This window comes from Sebastes fasciatus, chromosome 22 (genome assembly GCF_043250625.1).
Source record: "Sebastes fasciatus isolate fSebFas1 chromosome 22, fSebFas1.pri, whole genome shotgun sequence".
NCBI classification, from domain to species: Eukaryota; Metazoa; Chordata; class Actinopteri; order Perciformes; family Sebastidae; genus Sebastes; species Sebastes fasciatus.
Window position 1 is genome coordinate 25,867,981 of NC_133816.1, and position 18,515 is coordinate 25,886,495.

Sequence of the window (18,515 nt, forward strand, 5' to 3'; positions counted from 1 at the left end):
TGATGGATGGTGTTGGATGGTGGTGGACGGTGATGGACGGTGATGGATGGTGATGGACGGTGATGGATGGTGATGGATGGTGGTGGACGGTGGTGGACGGTGGTGGACGGTGGTGGACGGTGATGGATGGTGGTGGATGGTGGTGGATGGTGGTGGACGGTGGTGGACGGTAATGGATGGTGGTGGATGGTGATGGATGGTGATGGACGGTGGTGGACGGTGATGGACGGTGATGGACGGTGATGGACGGTGATGGACGGTGATGGATGGTGATGGACGGTGATGGACGGTGATGGATGGTGATGGACGGTGATGGATGGTGGTGGACGGTGGTGGACGGTAATGGATGGTGATGGATGGTGGTGGACGGTGATGGACGGTGATGGACGGTGATGGACGGTGATGGACGGTGATGGATGGTGATGGACGGTGATGGATGGTGATGGACGGTGATGGACGGTGATGGATGGTGGTGGACGGTGATGGACGGTGATGGATGGTGGTGGACGGTGATGGACGGTGATGGATGGTGATGGACAGTGATGGATGGTGATGGACGGTGATGGATGGTGATGGACGGTGATGGATGGTGATGTACGGTGATGGATGGTGATGGACGGTGATGGATGGTGATGGATGGTGATGGACGGTGATGGATGGTGATGGACAGTGATGGATGGTGATGGATGGTGATGGACGGTGATGGGAGACATCAGCAGGGTGGAGACAACCGGAGCTTCTGAAAAGACAGCGATGGTCAACCAGCTGAGCTGCAGAGGTCAGTTCATTAAAAGTTCCATTTACCTCCCTGTGTTCAGGACACGGTAACCATGGTGACATGACGGGATATTATGGTCTGTCATTATAAACTGTTTCAGGAGTTGAAGCCTCCAACAGGCTGGCAGAGAGAGACCTGAAGAAGATGCTGGACTACAAAGACACCATCATCAGCCAGGGACAGTCGTATGTACCAACATTATATACTCATATTATTATTATTATTATTATTATATTATTGTAATAATAATATACTCATATATTATTATTATTATATAGTCATATATTATTATTATTATTTTTATATTATTTTTATAATAATAATATACTCATATATTATTATTATTATAATATACTCATATATTATTATAATAATATAGCCAACATAAAGCTCAGATTGCACCAGATGTTTGTTTGTATTGAAACATCCCAACTATGCTGCAACAACAACGGCTGCATTGTTTGTAGTTTGTGTCTCTTTGTAGTCGCTTAGCGTCTCTTTGTAGTTGTTTTGCATCTTTGTGGTTGTTTTGCATCTTTGTGGTAGTTTTGTGTCTTTGTAGTCGTTTTGCATCTTTGTAGTCGTTTTGCATCTTTGTGGTAGTTTAGTGTCTGTCATTGTGCAGGTGAAGCTGAACTCTGTTGGTTGATAAACTGCAGCTGAACTTCAGTATTTCGTTGATCTGATGACTCCAGATATGAAACCTAATATCTCTGTATAATATAATAATACTGGACTCTTATCTTATTATATGAAACTAGGTTGTGAGCTGTTAGCTGTATTTATGACATCATATTAGTGTGACGCTGACTGTGATGGTGTCTCCTGCAGACTTGGCGTCTCCCCCGCTCTGATCGCCGCCATCATCTCCCGACAGTCTCGGGCCGGAACCCTACTGAAGGTCGACGGCTTCGGACAGAGCGACAACAACTGCTTCGGCCTCATGCAGGTGATGTCTGACTCCTAACGCCATAAAGAACAGGAAACATGAGTTAAACTGTCCTTCTGCTGCAGATCAATAAAAACTACCACGCCGTGAAGGGAACGGCGTTTAGCAAGGAGCACGTGGACGAGGGCGTCACCATCTTCATCCAGCAGGTCAAGACCATGAGGAGGGATAAGAAGAACTGGAACAAAGAGCAGCAGCTCAAAGGTAAAGACACGGATCCTCAACGTGGGATCGCTTTGAAATATGTAGAACACGTCCCTGTAAGTCCTGCGACGGCGTTTGTGTCTGCTGGAGTCGGTGAAAGGTGTTCTGGGAAACTGACGAACGCCCCGCTGTGTTTCAGGAGCGCTGGCTTGTTACATCGCCGGCGATGACCGAGTCAGGCATCTGGCGTACGAGGAGCTGGACAGCGTGACGCCAAACGAAGACTTCGCCAACGACGTGGTCGCCAGGGCGCAGTGGTTCGCCCACAACGGCTTCTGAACGTCACATCACTTCCTTTGTTCTTCTTCACTGTTACTAGGCAACATCAGACTGTAGTCCACGGCATTTCAAAATAAAATGCAAAGCAGCTACATAAAGTGAACGAGAAGCTGCTTTGCATTTCATTTGACAGCATTTATTTAAAACCACGTTAAAAGACTGTATTCATATTTATGCTCCAAACCAAGTAGTTACAAATGTGAAAAACATTTTCACACTCTCTGTGCTTCGTAACGTTACTACTGTCAAACTTCACCTCAGTGAGTCCGCCACTTGCTGTAAGTCGGTTTATTTTATACGGAAGTTAGCCCGCTACAACGATCCCAACGTCCGCCGCTCTGACCATCCTGCTACGTTGAGTTGAATGGGAATGTCCGTTCTAGTTTTCTATTTCTATGGCCTCGACTAATTGAACCGGTGATGTCATCGTCCTCGTTGTTGATTAGTTTGAGACGTTAATGTGATGAAACACGTTTTATTTTAGCGAGATCTCCAAGTATATTTAATGAATATTATCGCACTGTTTTAATGGTTTGTTACATTTCAATACGTTTCTAAAGGTCAGGAGCAGAGAAACGGAGTTCTAGATACTCGTGTAGTTCTAGATACTCGTGTAGTTCTAGATACTCGTGTAGTTCTAGATACTCGTGTAGTTCTAGATACTCGTGTAGTTCTATATACTCGTGTAGTTCTAGATACTCGTGTAGTTCGATACTCGTGTAGTTCTAGATACTCGTGTAGTTCTAGATACTCGTGTAGTTCTAGATACTCGTGTAGTTCTATATACTCGTGTAGTTCTAGATACTCGTGTAGTTCTATATACTCGTGTAGTTCTAGATACTCGTGTAGTTCTAGATACTCGTGTAGTTCTAGATACTCGTGTAGTTCTAGATACTCGTGTAGTTCTAGATACTCGTGTAGTTCTAGATACTCGTGTAGTTCTAGATACGTGTAGTTCTATATACTCGTGTAGTTCTATATACTCGTGTAGTTCTAGATACTCGTGTAGTTCTAGATACTCGTGTAGTTCTATATACTCGTGTAGTTCTAGATACTCGTGTAGTTCTAGATACTCGTGTAGTTCTAGATACTCGTGTAGTTCTAGATACTCGTGTAGTTCTAGATACGTGTAGTTCTATATACTCGTGTAGTTCTATATACTCGTGTAGTTCTAGATACTCGTGTAGTTCTAGATACTCGTGTAGTTCTATATACTCGTGTAGTTCTAGATACTCGTGTAGTTCTATATACTCGTGTAGTTCTAGATACTCGTGTAGTTCTATATACTCGTGTAGTTCTAGATACTCGTGTAGTTCTATATACTCGTGTAGTTCTAGATACTCGTGTAGTTCTATATACTCGTGTAGTTCTAGATACTCGTGTAGTTCTAGATACTCGTGTAGTTCTAGTCTTGATTTTTGATCTTTTGTTCTTACGAGATAATAACGAGTGTGCTCTAAAAAAGTATATTTCCGTTGTGAGCCATAATTATTACATGATAAAGTATTAATAAGTGTTCAGTATATCTACATAACGCACGTCTGCACACACTGGAATCTGTATAAATAACATGGAAGAACAACATGTTGACAAATCTTTCTGTTTGATTCCGTTAACCTTCACACAGATCCATCAGAGTTTAGATCAACTAAACCTGAGAACGTGTCCAGATGTGTTGAATCCGTTACAGAAACATCTGCTTGAGGTGTCCTTGAATTTACTGCCAGTATTAATAAATATCATGATGATGTATTTACACTGGAAGGAATGTATTATTAAAATATCATCTGTGGTAGTTCAGTGTTTCTTTATTAACATTAATCTCTCATCTCACTGCAACACGACGCTGTTAAACCTGTGAATAAAGAAACTCACGGTGTCCGTCTCTGTCTGCTGCTTCAGTCACCGACGTCTGGTTTCACCTGCAATTACACCACTGGTGTTAACAGGGTTAATGGTGTTAACGGGGTTACTGGTGTTAACGGGGTTACTGGTGGTACTGGTGTTAACGGGGTTACTGGTGGTACTGGTGTTAACGGGGTTACTGGTTTTACTGGTGTTAACGGGGTTACTGGTGTTATTGGTGCTACTGGTGTTATTGGTGTTATTGGTGCTACTGGTGTCATTGGTGTTACTGGTGTTATTGGTGCTACTGGTGTTATTGGTGTTACTGGTGTTATTGGTGGTACTGGTGTTAACGGGGTTACTGGTTTTACTGGTGTTAACGGGGTTACTGGTGGTACTGGTGTTAACGGGGTTACTGGTGGTACTGGTGTTAACGGGGTTACTGGTTTTACTGGTGTTAACGGGGTTACTGGTGTTATTGGTGTTACTGGTGTTATTGGTGCTACTGGTGTTATTGGTGTTATTGGTGCTACTGGTGTCATTGGTGTTACTGGTGTTATTGGTGCTACTGGTGTTATTGGTGTTACTGGTGTTATTGGTGGTACTGGTGTTAACGGGGTTACTGGTTTTACTGGTGTTAACGGGGTTATTGGTGTTACTGGTGCTACTGGTGTTATTGGTGTTCCTGGTGTTATTGGTGTTACTGGTGTTATTGGTGTTACTGATGTTCCTGGTGTTATTGGTGCTACTGGTGTTACTGGTGTTATTGGTGTTCCTGGTGGTACTGGTGTTATTGGTGTTCCTGGTGTTATTGGTGTTATTGGTGCTACTGGTGTTCCTGGTGTTATTGGTGTTCCTGGTGTTACTGGTGTTATTGGTGTTATTGGTGTTCCTGGTGTTATTGGTGTTCTTGGTGTTACTGGTGTTCCTGGTGTTATTGGTGCTACTGGTGTTATTGGTGTTACTGGTGTTCCTGGTGTTATTGGTGTTACTGGTGCTACTGGTGTTACTGGTGTAACTGGTGTTATTGGTGTTATTTTGGTTCCACCTGCTCTACGCTCATTTTAAAGCACAAGAACAAAGTGATGAATCAGAGAAAATGAAAATGAGGAGATAAATCTTCTACTTTATTGTCATTAGTTCTTAATTAAATGTAAACTGGATGTAGAGATGACAGATTTGATATTGTGAAATGGCAATCTGAAAAAAGATTAAATCTTTAAATGGATAATTGAAAGTTTAAATTATTTAATTATGGTTTCATTAGTACCAAAAATAAAAAAAATATCCTCCATAGTTTCATAATGTTGAATAAAGTCAACGGTCCGGGGGGGGTGACGTTGTTTCGTGTGTCTTAATGAAGTGGTTAATTAGAACGTTAATGATCTCTAGAAGTATTCATGTGTAGATTTATTGAGGTAAAACATGCTGAACAGTATCGGAATAATCTGAACATTTTCAGACCTAAAGCTTTTAAAGACTTTCCAGGACTTTCCAGGACTTTCCAGACCAGTGAAGGGACCTGAAACAGGAGATCTGAAGGATGAAGTCCTGACTGGTCCAGTTTGTCCCTGCAGTGGAAACCAGTCCAGAATGAAACCAGGTAATCTGCTACCGACTGTCACATTGGTTTCTTATGACGTCGCCCTCTGCTGGACAGACATAGGGGGGCTTTTATTTTGAAACAGCCACAGGAAGTACAATGTTTTAGTCACCCAGCTGACCACTACCGGACGCCGGTGCTACAAACTAACTCTAAACTGACCTCAGATCTCATCTGATGCAACATTCATGTACATAAATAATACGATTCCCATAATGCATCATGTTCTGATTGGCTACAGATACATCAAATATAATGTAATTAATATAAATTAATTAAGCAGGCAATAAGAGTTCCAATTGGAAAGCTTACAAAATGAAAAATAATAATTAAAAATGAAAACAACTATATTTATATAAAAATATAAAATTTAAAAAATAAATAAATAACTTATAAACAACTTTCTAATATTAAAAAACTTAAATCATAAAGAAGGAAAAAAATCCTAAATTTATATTTTAAATATTATCTTTTTAAAATAATTAAATATTACAGAATCATCTAGAAGAGGAATAAAGAATTTAGGAAGACGGTTTAAATCAGTCCCAAGGAATTGTGGGACTGATTGTAGTCCAGAGGAGGGGTCCTCTGATGACTTCACAAAGCGACCAATCACAGCTGAGGTTGGCTTGATGCCCCGCCCCCTCAGTGTTGATTATTCCAATCGTAGAAGAAGAAGAAGGTCAGACGAACTGCTTGGGCTTCTGGGTAGAGGGGGGCGTTGGAGCGAGATGAGGGGTGGCCTCAGCTGAGAAGAAAGAGCAGTTTCATGGTTACCTTTTCTTATTCAGTGTGAGTACTGTAATCACACTGAGACTAAGGTACAACGTTACTCTGAGATGTAGTGGAGTAAATACTCAAGTACAAGAACCTGAAATGTGTACGTGAGTAAATGTACTAAATCTGACCATAATACACAAATCTCATCTTCCCTTCGTGATTAAAGTCATTTGCTCCGTTTCCAACAAGAAGTTCCTGGTCATTTTAGTCCCGGGAACTACTTTTCAAGGAACTAAAAAGTTCCTTCAGTTCCCACTGTTGTCTGTGTTTCCACCGTGGTCTAAAGACCTGCGAAGATTAGGCAAATTAGTCAATTAAAGCCCCGTTTCCACCGCAGGAACTCTCCCCCAGGACTAGGAACCTTTTGAGGAACTCATTAGCCGGGTTTCTACCAAAAGTTCCCAGGGCTTTTAGTCCCTGAATAGCCCCGTTTTGACTGCAGGAACTTTACCCCGGAACTAGGAACCTTTTGAGGAACTCATTAGCCGGGATTCTACCAAAAGTTCCCGGGACTTTTAGTCCCTGAACTTCACCCCGGAACTAGGAATGTTTTGAGGAACTCACAGTGTTTCGACTGCAGGGACTAAATTCAGTTCCGGGGCCTTTTTACCCTCCAAAAAGGTTGTGGTTAGGGGGTAGTACTTGCTTAAAGAACAGGAACTTTCTGAGTTGAGTTTACAGGAATGACCGTCAAACACGGACAGCGCCACTGCCTCAACTGTACTGCTTCATTAGCCCTGTTTCCAGCAAGAAGTTCCTGGTCATTCTAGTCCTGGGACTACAGCCCTTTCCCTGCGGTTCCTCAAAAGGTTCTTAGTTCTGGGGAAAAGTTCCTGCGGTCAAAACAGGGCTGTAGTCCCGGGACTAAAATTTACCAGGAACTTCTTCGTTGAAACAGGGCTGTAGTCCCGGGAATAAAATTTACCAGGAACTTCTTGGTAGAAACGGGGCTGTAGTCCCGGGACTAAAATTAACCAGGAACTTCTTCGTTGAAACAGGGCTGTAGTCCTGGGAATAAAATTTACCAGGAACTTCTTGGTAGAAACGGGGCTGTAGTCCCAGAACTAAAATTTACCAGGAACTTCTTGGTGTAAACAGGGTTGTAGTCCTGGGACTATATTTACCAGGAACTTCTTGGTGGAAACGTGGCTTTAGTTCCGGGACTAAATTTACCAGGAACTTCTTGGTGGAAGGCTTAGGGTAGTCCAGTACCGGTTCTTGTACTTTCAGAAAGAACTACCCCTGCCCTGATCAAGACCTTTTTAGGGAGGAAAAAGACCCTGAAACTGAATTTAGACCCTGGCCCTGGCCCTGGTTCCTCTAAAGTTTCCTAGTCCCTGAGGAAAGTTCCTGCGGTGGAAACAGGGTTATTCCGAGTCCTCAGGAGTAAAGTACCGGTGTGTCTTACTGTGTGTCTTGGACAGAGCGTACTCCAGACCCTTCATGGCTTTGGTTTGGTTACTTCTGAACCTGGCGAGACCAAACTCCTGATAGAGAAACACAACGAGTCAAACAACAGTCACACTGAGTCTCTGTCTCTAGTGGAGCTGACTGGAATTACTTCATTCATTCATTTAAGTGTGTGCACACCTGAATGGGCCGGGCCAGACCGTAGACCGCCGAGAAGATCCAGGCCTCCCGCCTCAGTTTGGTCCAAGATGGACGACTGCGGTCCTCCTCAAACAGGCAGCGCTCCACCACCGTCTGAGAGACAGAGCGCCGTTATTAAACCTTCATTTATTATTAATAATAATAATAATAATACCCTAACCCACCGTCTGAGAGACAACCTTCATTTATTAATAATAATAATAATAATAATATTAATAATAATAATAATATTATTATTATTATTATTATTATTAATAATTAACTTAATAATTTATATAATAATAATACCCTAACCCACCGTCTGAGAGACAGAGCGCCGTTATTAAACCTTCATTTATTATTAATAATAATAATAATAATTATAATAATAATACCCTAACCCACCGTCTGAGAGACAACCTTCATTTATTAATATTAATAATAATAATAATAATAATACCCTAACCCACCGTCTGAGAGACAGAGCGCCGTTATCAGATCACATGTTATAATAAATGAAATCTATAAGCGTGTCTGACCATCAGCGTGTTGTGGTTCAGGTTCCAGGTCTTGGTGGTGAGCGTGTGCTCGTGCGGGTCGACGATGGAGTCCTCCAGGACGTAGACGGCCCGCGCCATGTGAGCGGGGAAGACGCGCTCCGCCCAGCCCGGCAGCCGGTTGGTCTTGGTCAGCAGTCGCCGTGACAACAGGTGGTTGTTGGGGGTGACCTCTCGGTACAGGACGTCCTCGGTGAGGACGTGAGCACTGACACAAAGACACACACAAACACAGGTTGTATATTCTGTCTGTCTTTGGGAGGACATATTTGAGTTTTAGATTTTAATTGAGGACATTTTAGAAAGTGGCATTTTATAAAATAAGGACATTTTCAAAACTTTTTAAGACTTGTTTTGAACAAGGACATTTTCTCATAGTGAGGACATTTTCTCATGGTGAGGACATTTTCTCATGGTGAGGACATTTTCTCATAGTGAGGACATTTTCTCATGGTGAGGACATTTTCTCATAGTGAGGACATTTTCTCATGGTGAGGACATTTTCTCATAGTGAGGACATTTTCTCATGGTGAGGACATTTTCTCATAGTGAGGACATTTTCTCATGGTGAGGACATTTTCTCATAGTGAGGACATTTTCTCATGGTGAGGACATTTTCTCATAGTGAGGACATTTTCTCATGGTGAGGACATTTTCTCATAGTGAGGACATTTTCTCATGGTGAGGACATTTTCTCATAGTGAGGACATTTTCTCATGGTGAGGACATTTTCTCATAGTGAGGACATTTTCTCATGGTGAGGACATTTTCTCATAGTGAGGACATTTTCTCATGGTGAGGACATTTTCTCATAGTGAGGACATTTTCTCATAGTGAGGACATTTTCTCATGGTGAGGACATTTTCTCATGGTGAGGACATTTTTAGAGAGTCAGGATGTTTTCGAAGTGAAAACATTTTTGAAAAGGGTAGGGCATTTTAGAACGTAGAGACAGTTTTGGAACATGAGGACACTTTGGAAAGTGGGGACAATTTTAGAATGTAAGGACATGTCTAACATGTCCATCAGGTGTTACCCGTGTTTACCGGTGTTACCCATGTTACCCGTGTTTACCGGTGTTACCGGTGTTAACCGGTGTTACCCGTGTTTACCCGTGTTAACCGGTGTTACCCGTGTTACCCGTGTTACCCGTGTTTACCCGTGTTACCCGTGTTTACCCGTGTTTACCCGTGTTAACCGGTGTTACCCGTGTTTACCCGTGTTAACCGGTGTTACCCGTGTTTACCCGTGTTACACGTGTTACCCATGTTTACCCGTGTTACCCGTGTTTACCCGTGTTTACCCGTGTTACCCGTGTTACCCGTGTTTACCCGTGTTACCCGTGTTTACCCGTGTTACCCGTGTTTACCCGTGTTTACCCGTGTTACCCGTGTTTACCCGTGTTACCCGTGTTTACCCGTGTTTACCCGTGTTTACCCGTGTTTACCCGTGTTACCCGTGTTTACCCGTGTTAACCCGTGTTAACCCGTGTTTACCCGTGTTTACCCGTGTTACCCGTGTTTACCCGTGTTAACCCGTGTTAACCCGTGTTTACCCGTGTTAACCCGTGTTTACCCGTGTTTACCCGTGTTAACCCGTGTTAACCCGTGTTTACCCATGTTTACCCGTGTTACCCGTGTTTACCCGTGTTACCCGTGTTACCCGTGTTTACCCGTGTTACCCGTGTTTACCCGTGTTACCCGTGTTTACCCGTGTTTACCCGTGTTTACCCGTGTTTACCCGTGTTACCCGTGTTTACCCGTGTTAACCCGTGTTTACCCGTGTTTACCCGTGTTTACCCGTGTTAACCCGTGTTAACCCGTGTTTACCCGTGTTTACCCGTGTTTACCCGTGTTACCCGTGTTTACCCGTGTTAACCCGTGTTAACCCGTGTTTACCCGTGTTACCCGTGTTTACCCGTGTTTACCCGTGTTACCCGTGTTTACCCGTGTTACCCGTGTTTACCCGTGTTTACCCGTGTTACTCGTGTTTACCCGTGTTAACCCGTGTTTACCCGTGTTTACCTGTACGGGTTGGGGTAGCGCTGCCAGAAGGCGGCCAGCACCTGATGCCACGGACTCTTAATGTCCACCTCACTGTGGAAATGTCTCCCCATGTCCACGCAGCTCACGGCCGACGCATTCAGGCGCTGTAGGAAAAAGCAACAACAATTCAATTCAATTTATTTTTATTTAGCGTCAAATCACAACAGAGGTTATCTGGAGACGCTTTATATATAAAGCAGGTCTTAGACCGTCCACCATAGTTTAGAGACCCAACACAATGTATATGTCATGTATAACTCTCCATACAGCCATACTAAAGTCAGAAGTTTAGTTTTATTGTGGTTTAAAGTTAAAAAGACACGATAAATAATGAAAAGATAATAAAATAAAATCTACAGTATTAGTTCTCAATGCAGACTTCTAGTGGAGTATTTCAGTGTGGTAGTAGTACTTTTACTGTAGTAAAGCTATAAATACTTCTTCCACTGCTGCTCTAAACTACGTCAACGTGTACATCAACATAAAACCAAATTCTGTTAAAAAGATCTGCGTTGGCCGGGAATCGAACCCGGGTCAACTGCTTGGAAGGCAGCTATGCTAACCACTATACCACCAACGCCTGTGGTATCAGTGAGGACGCCATGTTCAATTTAAATGGATCAACAGAAACGGTTTATTGACGGCTAGTAGCTAGCATACACATTGCTAACCAACGTCACAGGACATGAAATAAACGAGCTTTATAAGCTGAGCTAGTTAGCTTAGCAGCACTAGTTACTGTTACAGTGAGCCAGTCCGTTAGCAGCTAGCAGCTAACAGCTGAGGCTAACGGAGGAGCTAACAGCTAAGGAAGCTAAGGTTAGCAGCTAATGCTAACAGAGGAGCTAACCTACCTTTAGTCGATGGTGTTCAGCAGCTCGCTGTTAGAGTTTAACATTAACAGAGTCATCCTGAGTGAAGCCAGCAGGTCTGTTCGGTTTAACGTCACATCCAGAGAGAAGAAAGCAGCAGATAGATAAAGTAGAGTCAGCTGATAACAACAGAACAGGTGAAGATCACACTTTACTCCTCTAGATGGAGACAGGTCACCATTTTACAACCTGTAGTATACTCTGTTACTAGTATTAATACCAATCTATACTCTGTTACTAGTACTAATACCACTCTATTACCAATCTATACCACTCTATACTCTGTTACGAGTACTAATACCACTCTATTACCAATCTATACCACTCTATACTCTGTTACGAGTACTAATACCACTCTATACTCTGTTACTAGTATTAATACCACTCTATACTCTGTTACGAGTACTAATACCACTCTATACTCTGTTACGAGTACTAATACCACTCTATACTCTGTTACTAGTACTAATACCACTCTATTACCAATCTATACCACTCTATACTCTGTTACGAGTACTAATACCACTCTATACTCTGTTACTAGTACTAATACCACTCTATTACCAATCTATACCACTCTATACTCTGTTACGAGTACTAATACCACTCTATACTCTGTTACTAGTATTAATACCACTCTATACTCTGTTACGAGTACTAATACCACTCTATACTCTGTTACGAGTACTAATACCACTCTATACTCTGTTACGAGTACTAATACCACTCTATACTCTGTTACTAGTATTAATACCAATCTATACTCTGTTACTAGTACTAATACCACTCTATACTCTGTTACTAGTACTAATACCACTCTATACTCTGTTACTAGTACTAATACCACTCTATTACCAATCTATACCACTCTATACTCTGTTACGAGTACTAATACCACTTTATACTCTGTTACTAGTATTAATACCACTCTATACTCTGTTACGAGTACTAATACCACTCTATACTCTGTTACGAGTACTAATACCACTCTATACTCTGTTACGAGTACTAATACCACTCTATACTCTGTTACTAGTACTAATACCAATCTATACTCTGTTACTAGTACTAATACCACTCTATACTCTGTTACTAGTACTAATACCACTCTATACTCTGTTACGAGTACTAATACCACTCTATACTCTGTTACTAGTACTAATACCACTCTATACTCTGTTACTAGTACTAATACCACTCTATACTCTGTTACTAGTATTAATACCAATCTATACTCTGTTACTAGTACTAATACCACTCTATACTCTGTTACTAGTACTAATACCACTCTATACTCTGTTACTAGTACTAATACCACTCTATACTCTGTTACTAGTATTAATACCAATCTATACTCTGTTACTAGTACTAATACCACTCTATACTCTGTTACTAGTACTAATACCACTCTATACTCTGTTACTAGTATTAATACCACTCTATACTCTGTTACTAGTACTAATACCACTCTATACTCTGTTACTAGTATTAATACCACTCTATACTCTGTTACGAGTACTAATACCACTCTATACTCTGTTACTAGTATTAATACCACTCTATACTCTGTTACTAGTACTAATACCACTCTATACTCTGTTACGAGTACTAATACCACTCTATACTCTGTTACTAGTACTAATACCACTCTATACTCTGTTACTAGTATTAATACCACTCTATACTCTGTTACGAGTACTAATACCACTCTATACTCTGTTACTAGTATTAATACCAATCTATACTCTGTTACGAGTACTAATACCACTCTATACTCTGTTACTAGTATTAATACCAATCTATACTCTGTTACGAGTACTAATACCAATCTATACTCTGTTACGAGTACTAATACCACTCTATACTCTGTTACTAGTACTAATACCAATCTATACTCTGTTACGAGTACTAATACCACTCTATACTCTGTTACTAGTATTAATACCACTCTATACTCTGTTACTAGTACTAATACCACTCTATACTCTGTTACTAGTACTAATACCACTCTATACTCTGTTACTAGTATTAATACCACTCTATACTCTGTTACTAGTATTAATACCACTCTATACTCTGTTACTAGTACTAATACCACTCTATACTCTGTTACTAGTACTAATACCACTCTATACTCTGTTACTAGTATTAATACCAATCTATACTCTGTTACGAGTACTAATACCAATCTATACTCTGTTACGAGTACTAATACCACTCTATTACCAATCTATACCACTCTATACTCTGTTACGAGTACTAATACCACTCTATACTCTGTTACTAGTATTAATACCACTCTATACTCTGTTACGAGTACTAATACCACTCTATACTCTGTTACGAGTACTAATACCACTCTATACTCTGTTACTAGTATTAATACCAATCTATACTCTGTTACTAGTACTAATACCACTCTATACTCTGTTACTAGTACTAATACCACTCTATACTCTGTTACGAGTACTAATACCACTCTATACTCTGTTACTAGTACTAATACCACTCTATACTCTGTTACTAGTACTAATACCACTCTATACTCTGTTACTAGTATTAATACCAATCTATACTCTGTTACTAGTACTAATACCACTCTATACTCTGTTACTAGTACTAATACCACTCTATACTCTGTTACTAGTACTAATACCACTCTATACTCTGTTACTAGTACTAATACCACTCTATACTCTGTTACTAGTATTAATACCAATCTATACTCTGTTACTAGTACTAATACCACTCTATACTCTGTTACTAGTACTAATACCACTCTATACTCTGTTACTGGTATTAATACCACTCTATACTCTGTTACTAGTATTAATACCACTCTATACTCTGTTACGAGTACTAATACCACTCTATACTCTGTTACTAGTACTAATACCACTCTATACTCTATTACTAGTATTAATACCACTCTATACTCTGTTACGAGTACTAATACCACTCTATACTCTGTTACTAGTATTAATACCAATCTATACTCTGTTACGAGTACTAATACCACTCTATACTCTGTTACTAGTATTAATACCAATCTATACTCTGTTACGAGTACTAATACCAATCTATACTCTGTTACGAGTACTAATACCACTCTATACTCTGTTACTAGTACTAATACCAATCTATACTCTGTTACGAGTACTAATACCACTCTATACTCTGTTACTAGTATTAATACCACTCTATACTCTGTTACTAGTACTAATACCACTCTATACTCTGTTACTAGTACTAATACCACTCTATACTCTGTTACTAGTATTAATACCACTCTATACTCTGTTACTAGTACTAATACCACTCTATACTCTGTTACTAGTACTAATACCACTCTATACTCTGTTACTAGTATTAATACCAATCTATACTCTGTTACGAGTACTAATACCAATCTATACTCTGTTACGAGTACTAATACCACTCTATACTCTGTTACTAGTACTAATACCAATCTATACTCTGTTACGAGTACTAATACCACTCTATACTCTGTTACTAGTACTAATACCACTCTATACTCTGTTACGAGTACTAATACCACTCTATACTCTGTTACTAGTACTAATACCACTCTATACTCTGTTACTAGTATTAATACCACTCTATACTCTGTTACTAGTACTAATACCACTCTATACTCTGTTACTAGTACTAATACCACTCTATACTCTGTTACTAGTATTAATACCACTCTATACTCTGTTACTAGTATTAATACCACTCTATACTCTGTTACGAGTACTAATACCACTCTATACTCTGTTACTAGTACTAATACCACTCTATACTCTGTTACTAGTACTAATACCACTCTATTACCAATCTATACCACTCTATACTCTGTTACGAGTACTAATACCACTCTATACTCTGTTACTAGTATTAATACCACTCTATACTCTGTTACGAGTACTAATACCACTCTATACTCTGTTACGAGTACTAATACCACTCTATACTCTGTTACGAGTACTAATACCACTCTATACTCTGTTACTAGTACTAATACCACTCTATACTCTGTTACTAGTACTAATACCACTCTATACTCTGTTACGAGTACTAATACCACTCTATACTCTGTTACTAGTACTAATACCACTCTATACTCTGTTACTAGTACTAATACCACTCTATACTCTGTTACTAGTATTAATACCAATCTATACTCTGTTACTAGTACTAATACCACTCTATACTCTGTTACTAGTACTAATACCACTCTATACTCTGTTACTAGTACTAATACCACTCTATACTCTGTTACTAGTATTAATACCAATCTATACTCTGTTACTAGTACTAATACCACTCTATACTCTGTTACTAGTACTAATACCACTCTATACTCTGTTACTGGTATTAATACCACTCTATACTCTGTTACTAGTATTAATACCACTCTATACTCTGTTACGAGTACTAATACCACTCTATACTCTGTTACTAGTACTAATACCACTCTATACTCTGTTACTAGTATTAATACCACTCTATACTCTGTTACGAGTACTAATACCACTCTATACTCTGTTACTAGTATTAATACCAATCTATACTCTGTTACGAGTACTAATACCACTCTATACTCTGTTACTAGTATTAATACCAATCTATACTCTGTTACGAGTACTAATACCAATCTATACTCTGTTACGAGTACTAATACCACTCTATACTCTGTTACTAGTACTAATACCAATCTATACTCTGTTACGAGTACTAATACCACTCTATACTCTGTTACTAGTATTAATACCACTCTATACTCTGTTACTAGTACTAATACCACTCTATACTCTGTTACTAGTACTAATACCACTCTATACTCTGTTACTAGTATTAATACCACTCTATACTCTGTTACTAGTACTAATACCACTCTATACTCTGTTACTAGTACTAATACCACTCTATACTCTGTTACTAGTATTAATACCAATCTATACTCTGTTACGAGTACTAATACCAATCTATACTCTGTTACGAGTACTAATACCACTCTATACTCTGTTACTAGTACTAATACCAATCTATACTCTGTTACGAGTACTAATACCACTCTATACTCTGTTACTAGTACTAATACCACTCTATACTCTGTTACGAGTACTAATACCACTCTATACTCTGTTACTAGTACTAATACCACTCTATACTCTGTTACTAGTATTAATACCACTCTATACTCTGTTACTAGTACTAATACCACTCTATACTCTGTTACTAGTACTAATACCACTCTATACTCTGTTACTAGTATTAATACCACTCTATACTCTGTTACTAGTATTAATACCACTCTATACTCTGTTACGAGTACTAATACCACTCTATACTCTGTTACTAGTACTAATACCACTCTATACTCTGTTACTAGTATTAATACCACTCTATACTCTGTTACTAGTACTAATACCACTCTATACTCTGTTACTAGTACTAATACCACTCTATACTCTGTTACTAGCATTAATACCACTCTATACTCTGTTACTAGTATTAATACCAATCTATACTCTGTTACTAGTACTAATACCACTCTATACTCTGTTACTAGTATTAATACCACTCTATACTCTGTTACTAGTACTATTACCACTCTATACTCTGTTACTAGTACTATTACCACTCTATACTCTGTTACGAGTACTAATACCAATCTATACTCTGTTACTAGTACTATTACCACTCTATACTCTGTTACTAGTACTATTACCACTCTATACTCTGTTACGAGTACTAATACCACTCTATACTCTGTTACGAGTACTAATACCACTCTATTACCAATCTATACCACTCTATACTCTGTTACTAGTATTAATACCAATCTATACTCTGTTACAAGTACTAATACCACTCTATACTCTGTTACTAGTACTAATACCACTCTATACTCTGTTACGAGTACTAATACCACTCTATTACCAATCTATACCACTCTATACTCTGTTACTAGTACTAATACCAATCTATACTCTGTTACGAGTATTAATACCAATCTATACTCTGTTACTAGTACTAATACCACTCTATACTCTGTTACTAGTACTATTACCACTCTATACTCTGTTACGAGTACTAATACCAATCTATACTCTGTTACTATTACTATTACCACTCTATACTCTGTTACTAGTACTATTACCACTCTATACTCTGTTACGAGTACTAATACCAATCTATACTCTGTTACTAGTACTAATACCACTCTATACTCTGTTACGAGTACTAATACCACTCTATTACCAATCTATACCACTCTATACTCTGTTACTAGTATTAATACCAATCTATACTCTGTTACAAGTACTAATACCACTCTATACTCTGTTACGAGTACTAATACCACTCTATTACCAATCTATACCACTCTATACTCTGTTACTAGTATTAATACCAATCTATACTCTGTTACAAGTACTAATACCACTCTATACTCTGTTACTAGTACTAATACCACTCTATACTCTGTTACGAGTACTAATACCACTCTATTACCAATCTATACCACTCTATACTCTGTTACTAGTATTAATACCAATCTATACTCTGTTACGAGTATTAATACCACTCTATACTCTGTTACTAGTACTAATACCACTCTATACTCTGTTACAAGTACTAATACCACTCTGTAAAAATACCCTGTTACAGTAAAAGTACAAACAGCCTACCATACTGTGAATAAAAATAAATACTTTAATATAAAGAGATGGAAAAAGTAAATGAAAATGAAAGTATATCAGTAGTGATTTTAAAATATACGTAAAAATAATTAATAGCTTTAAATTAATTTAGTTTTAATAATCTGTAAAGTAACTAAAGTTAATAGTATATATTTATATATATATATATATTTTTTTTAATATACATATTTATATATATTTCATCTTGTCTCACTCTCTCCCTCTCCCTCTCTCCCTCTCTCCCTCTCCCTCTCTCTCTCTCTGTCTCTCTCTCCCTCTCTCTCTCTCTGTCTCTCTCTCCCT

General features: G+C 39.1%; 4 protein-coding genes and 1 non-coding gene across 16 annotated transcripts in view; 3 read left to right on the plus strand and 2 right to left on the minus strand.

Moving 5' to 3' along the window:
* nfxl1 (nuclear transcription factor, X-box binding-like 1) overlaps nucleotides 1-18,515 on the plus strand; it is a 296,805-nt gene that overhangs the window by 214,134 nt on the left and 64,156 nt on the right. The window lies entirely within an intron of this gene.
* Nucleotides 48-3,339, plus strand: LOC141760687 (lysozyme g-like). 11 transcript variants are annotated; one of them, XM_074623724.1, is made up of 6 exons: nucleotides 48-102; nucleotides 710-778; nucleotides 879-963; nucleotides 1,610-1,727; nucleotides 1,793-1,931; nucleotides 2,071-3,339. In XM_074623724.1, exons 1-6 carry the CDS (start codon nucleotides 63-65, stop codon nucleotides 2,208-2,210), a joined length of 591 nt encoding a protein of 196 aa, XP_074479825.1. In that variant the 5' UTR covers nucleotides 48-62; the 3' UTR covers nucleotides 2,211-3,339. The 11 variants fall into 11 exon arrangements, with proteins under 11 accessions (XP_074479825.1, XP_074479827.1, XP_074479824.1 ...); XM_074623726.1 differs by having other exon boundaries at nucleotides 62-92; XM_074623723.1 differs by having other exon boundaries at nucleotides 63-162.
* On the minus strand, nucleotides 5,170-11,621 carry LOC141760690 (PRELI domain-containing protein 1, mitochondrial-like). Its single transcript, XM_074623736.1, has 6 exons — nucleotides 11,485-11,621; nucleotides 10,610-10,734; nucleotides 8,568-8,793; nucleotides 8,029-8,142; nucleotides 7,847-7,925; nucleotides 5,170-6,406 (listed from the first exon to the last, which is right to left on the minus strand). Exons 2-6 carry the CDS (start codon nucleotides 10,699-10,701, stop codon nucleotides 6,342-6,344), a joined length of 576 nt encoding a protein of 191 aa, XP_074479837.1. The 5' UTR covers nucleotides 10,702-10,734; nucleotides 11,485-11,621; the 3' UTR covers nucleotides 5,170-6,341.
* LOC141760668 (uncharacterized) overlaps nucleotides 8,805-18,515 on the plus strand; it is a 22,365-nt gene continuing 12,654 nt past the window's right edge. Inside the window, exon 1 of one of the 2 annotated variants that reach the window (XM_074623692.1) lies at nucleotides 8,805-8,820. The gene's annotated coding sequence lies outside the window, so the exon portion shown is untranslated. Of the gene's footprint in view, nucleotides 8,821-11,504; nucleotides 11,640-18,515 lie in introns of those variants that run through there. The other variant, XM_074623691.1, reaches the window with a different exon arrangement.
* On the minus strand, nucleotides 11,139-11,210 carry trnag-ucc (transfer RNA glycine (anticodon UCC)). The gene has a single exon. It is a non-coding gene; the product is annotated as a tRNA-Gly (tRNA).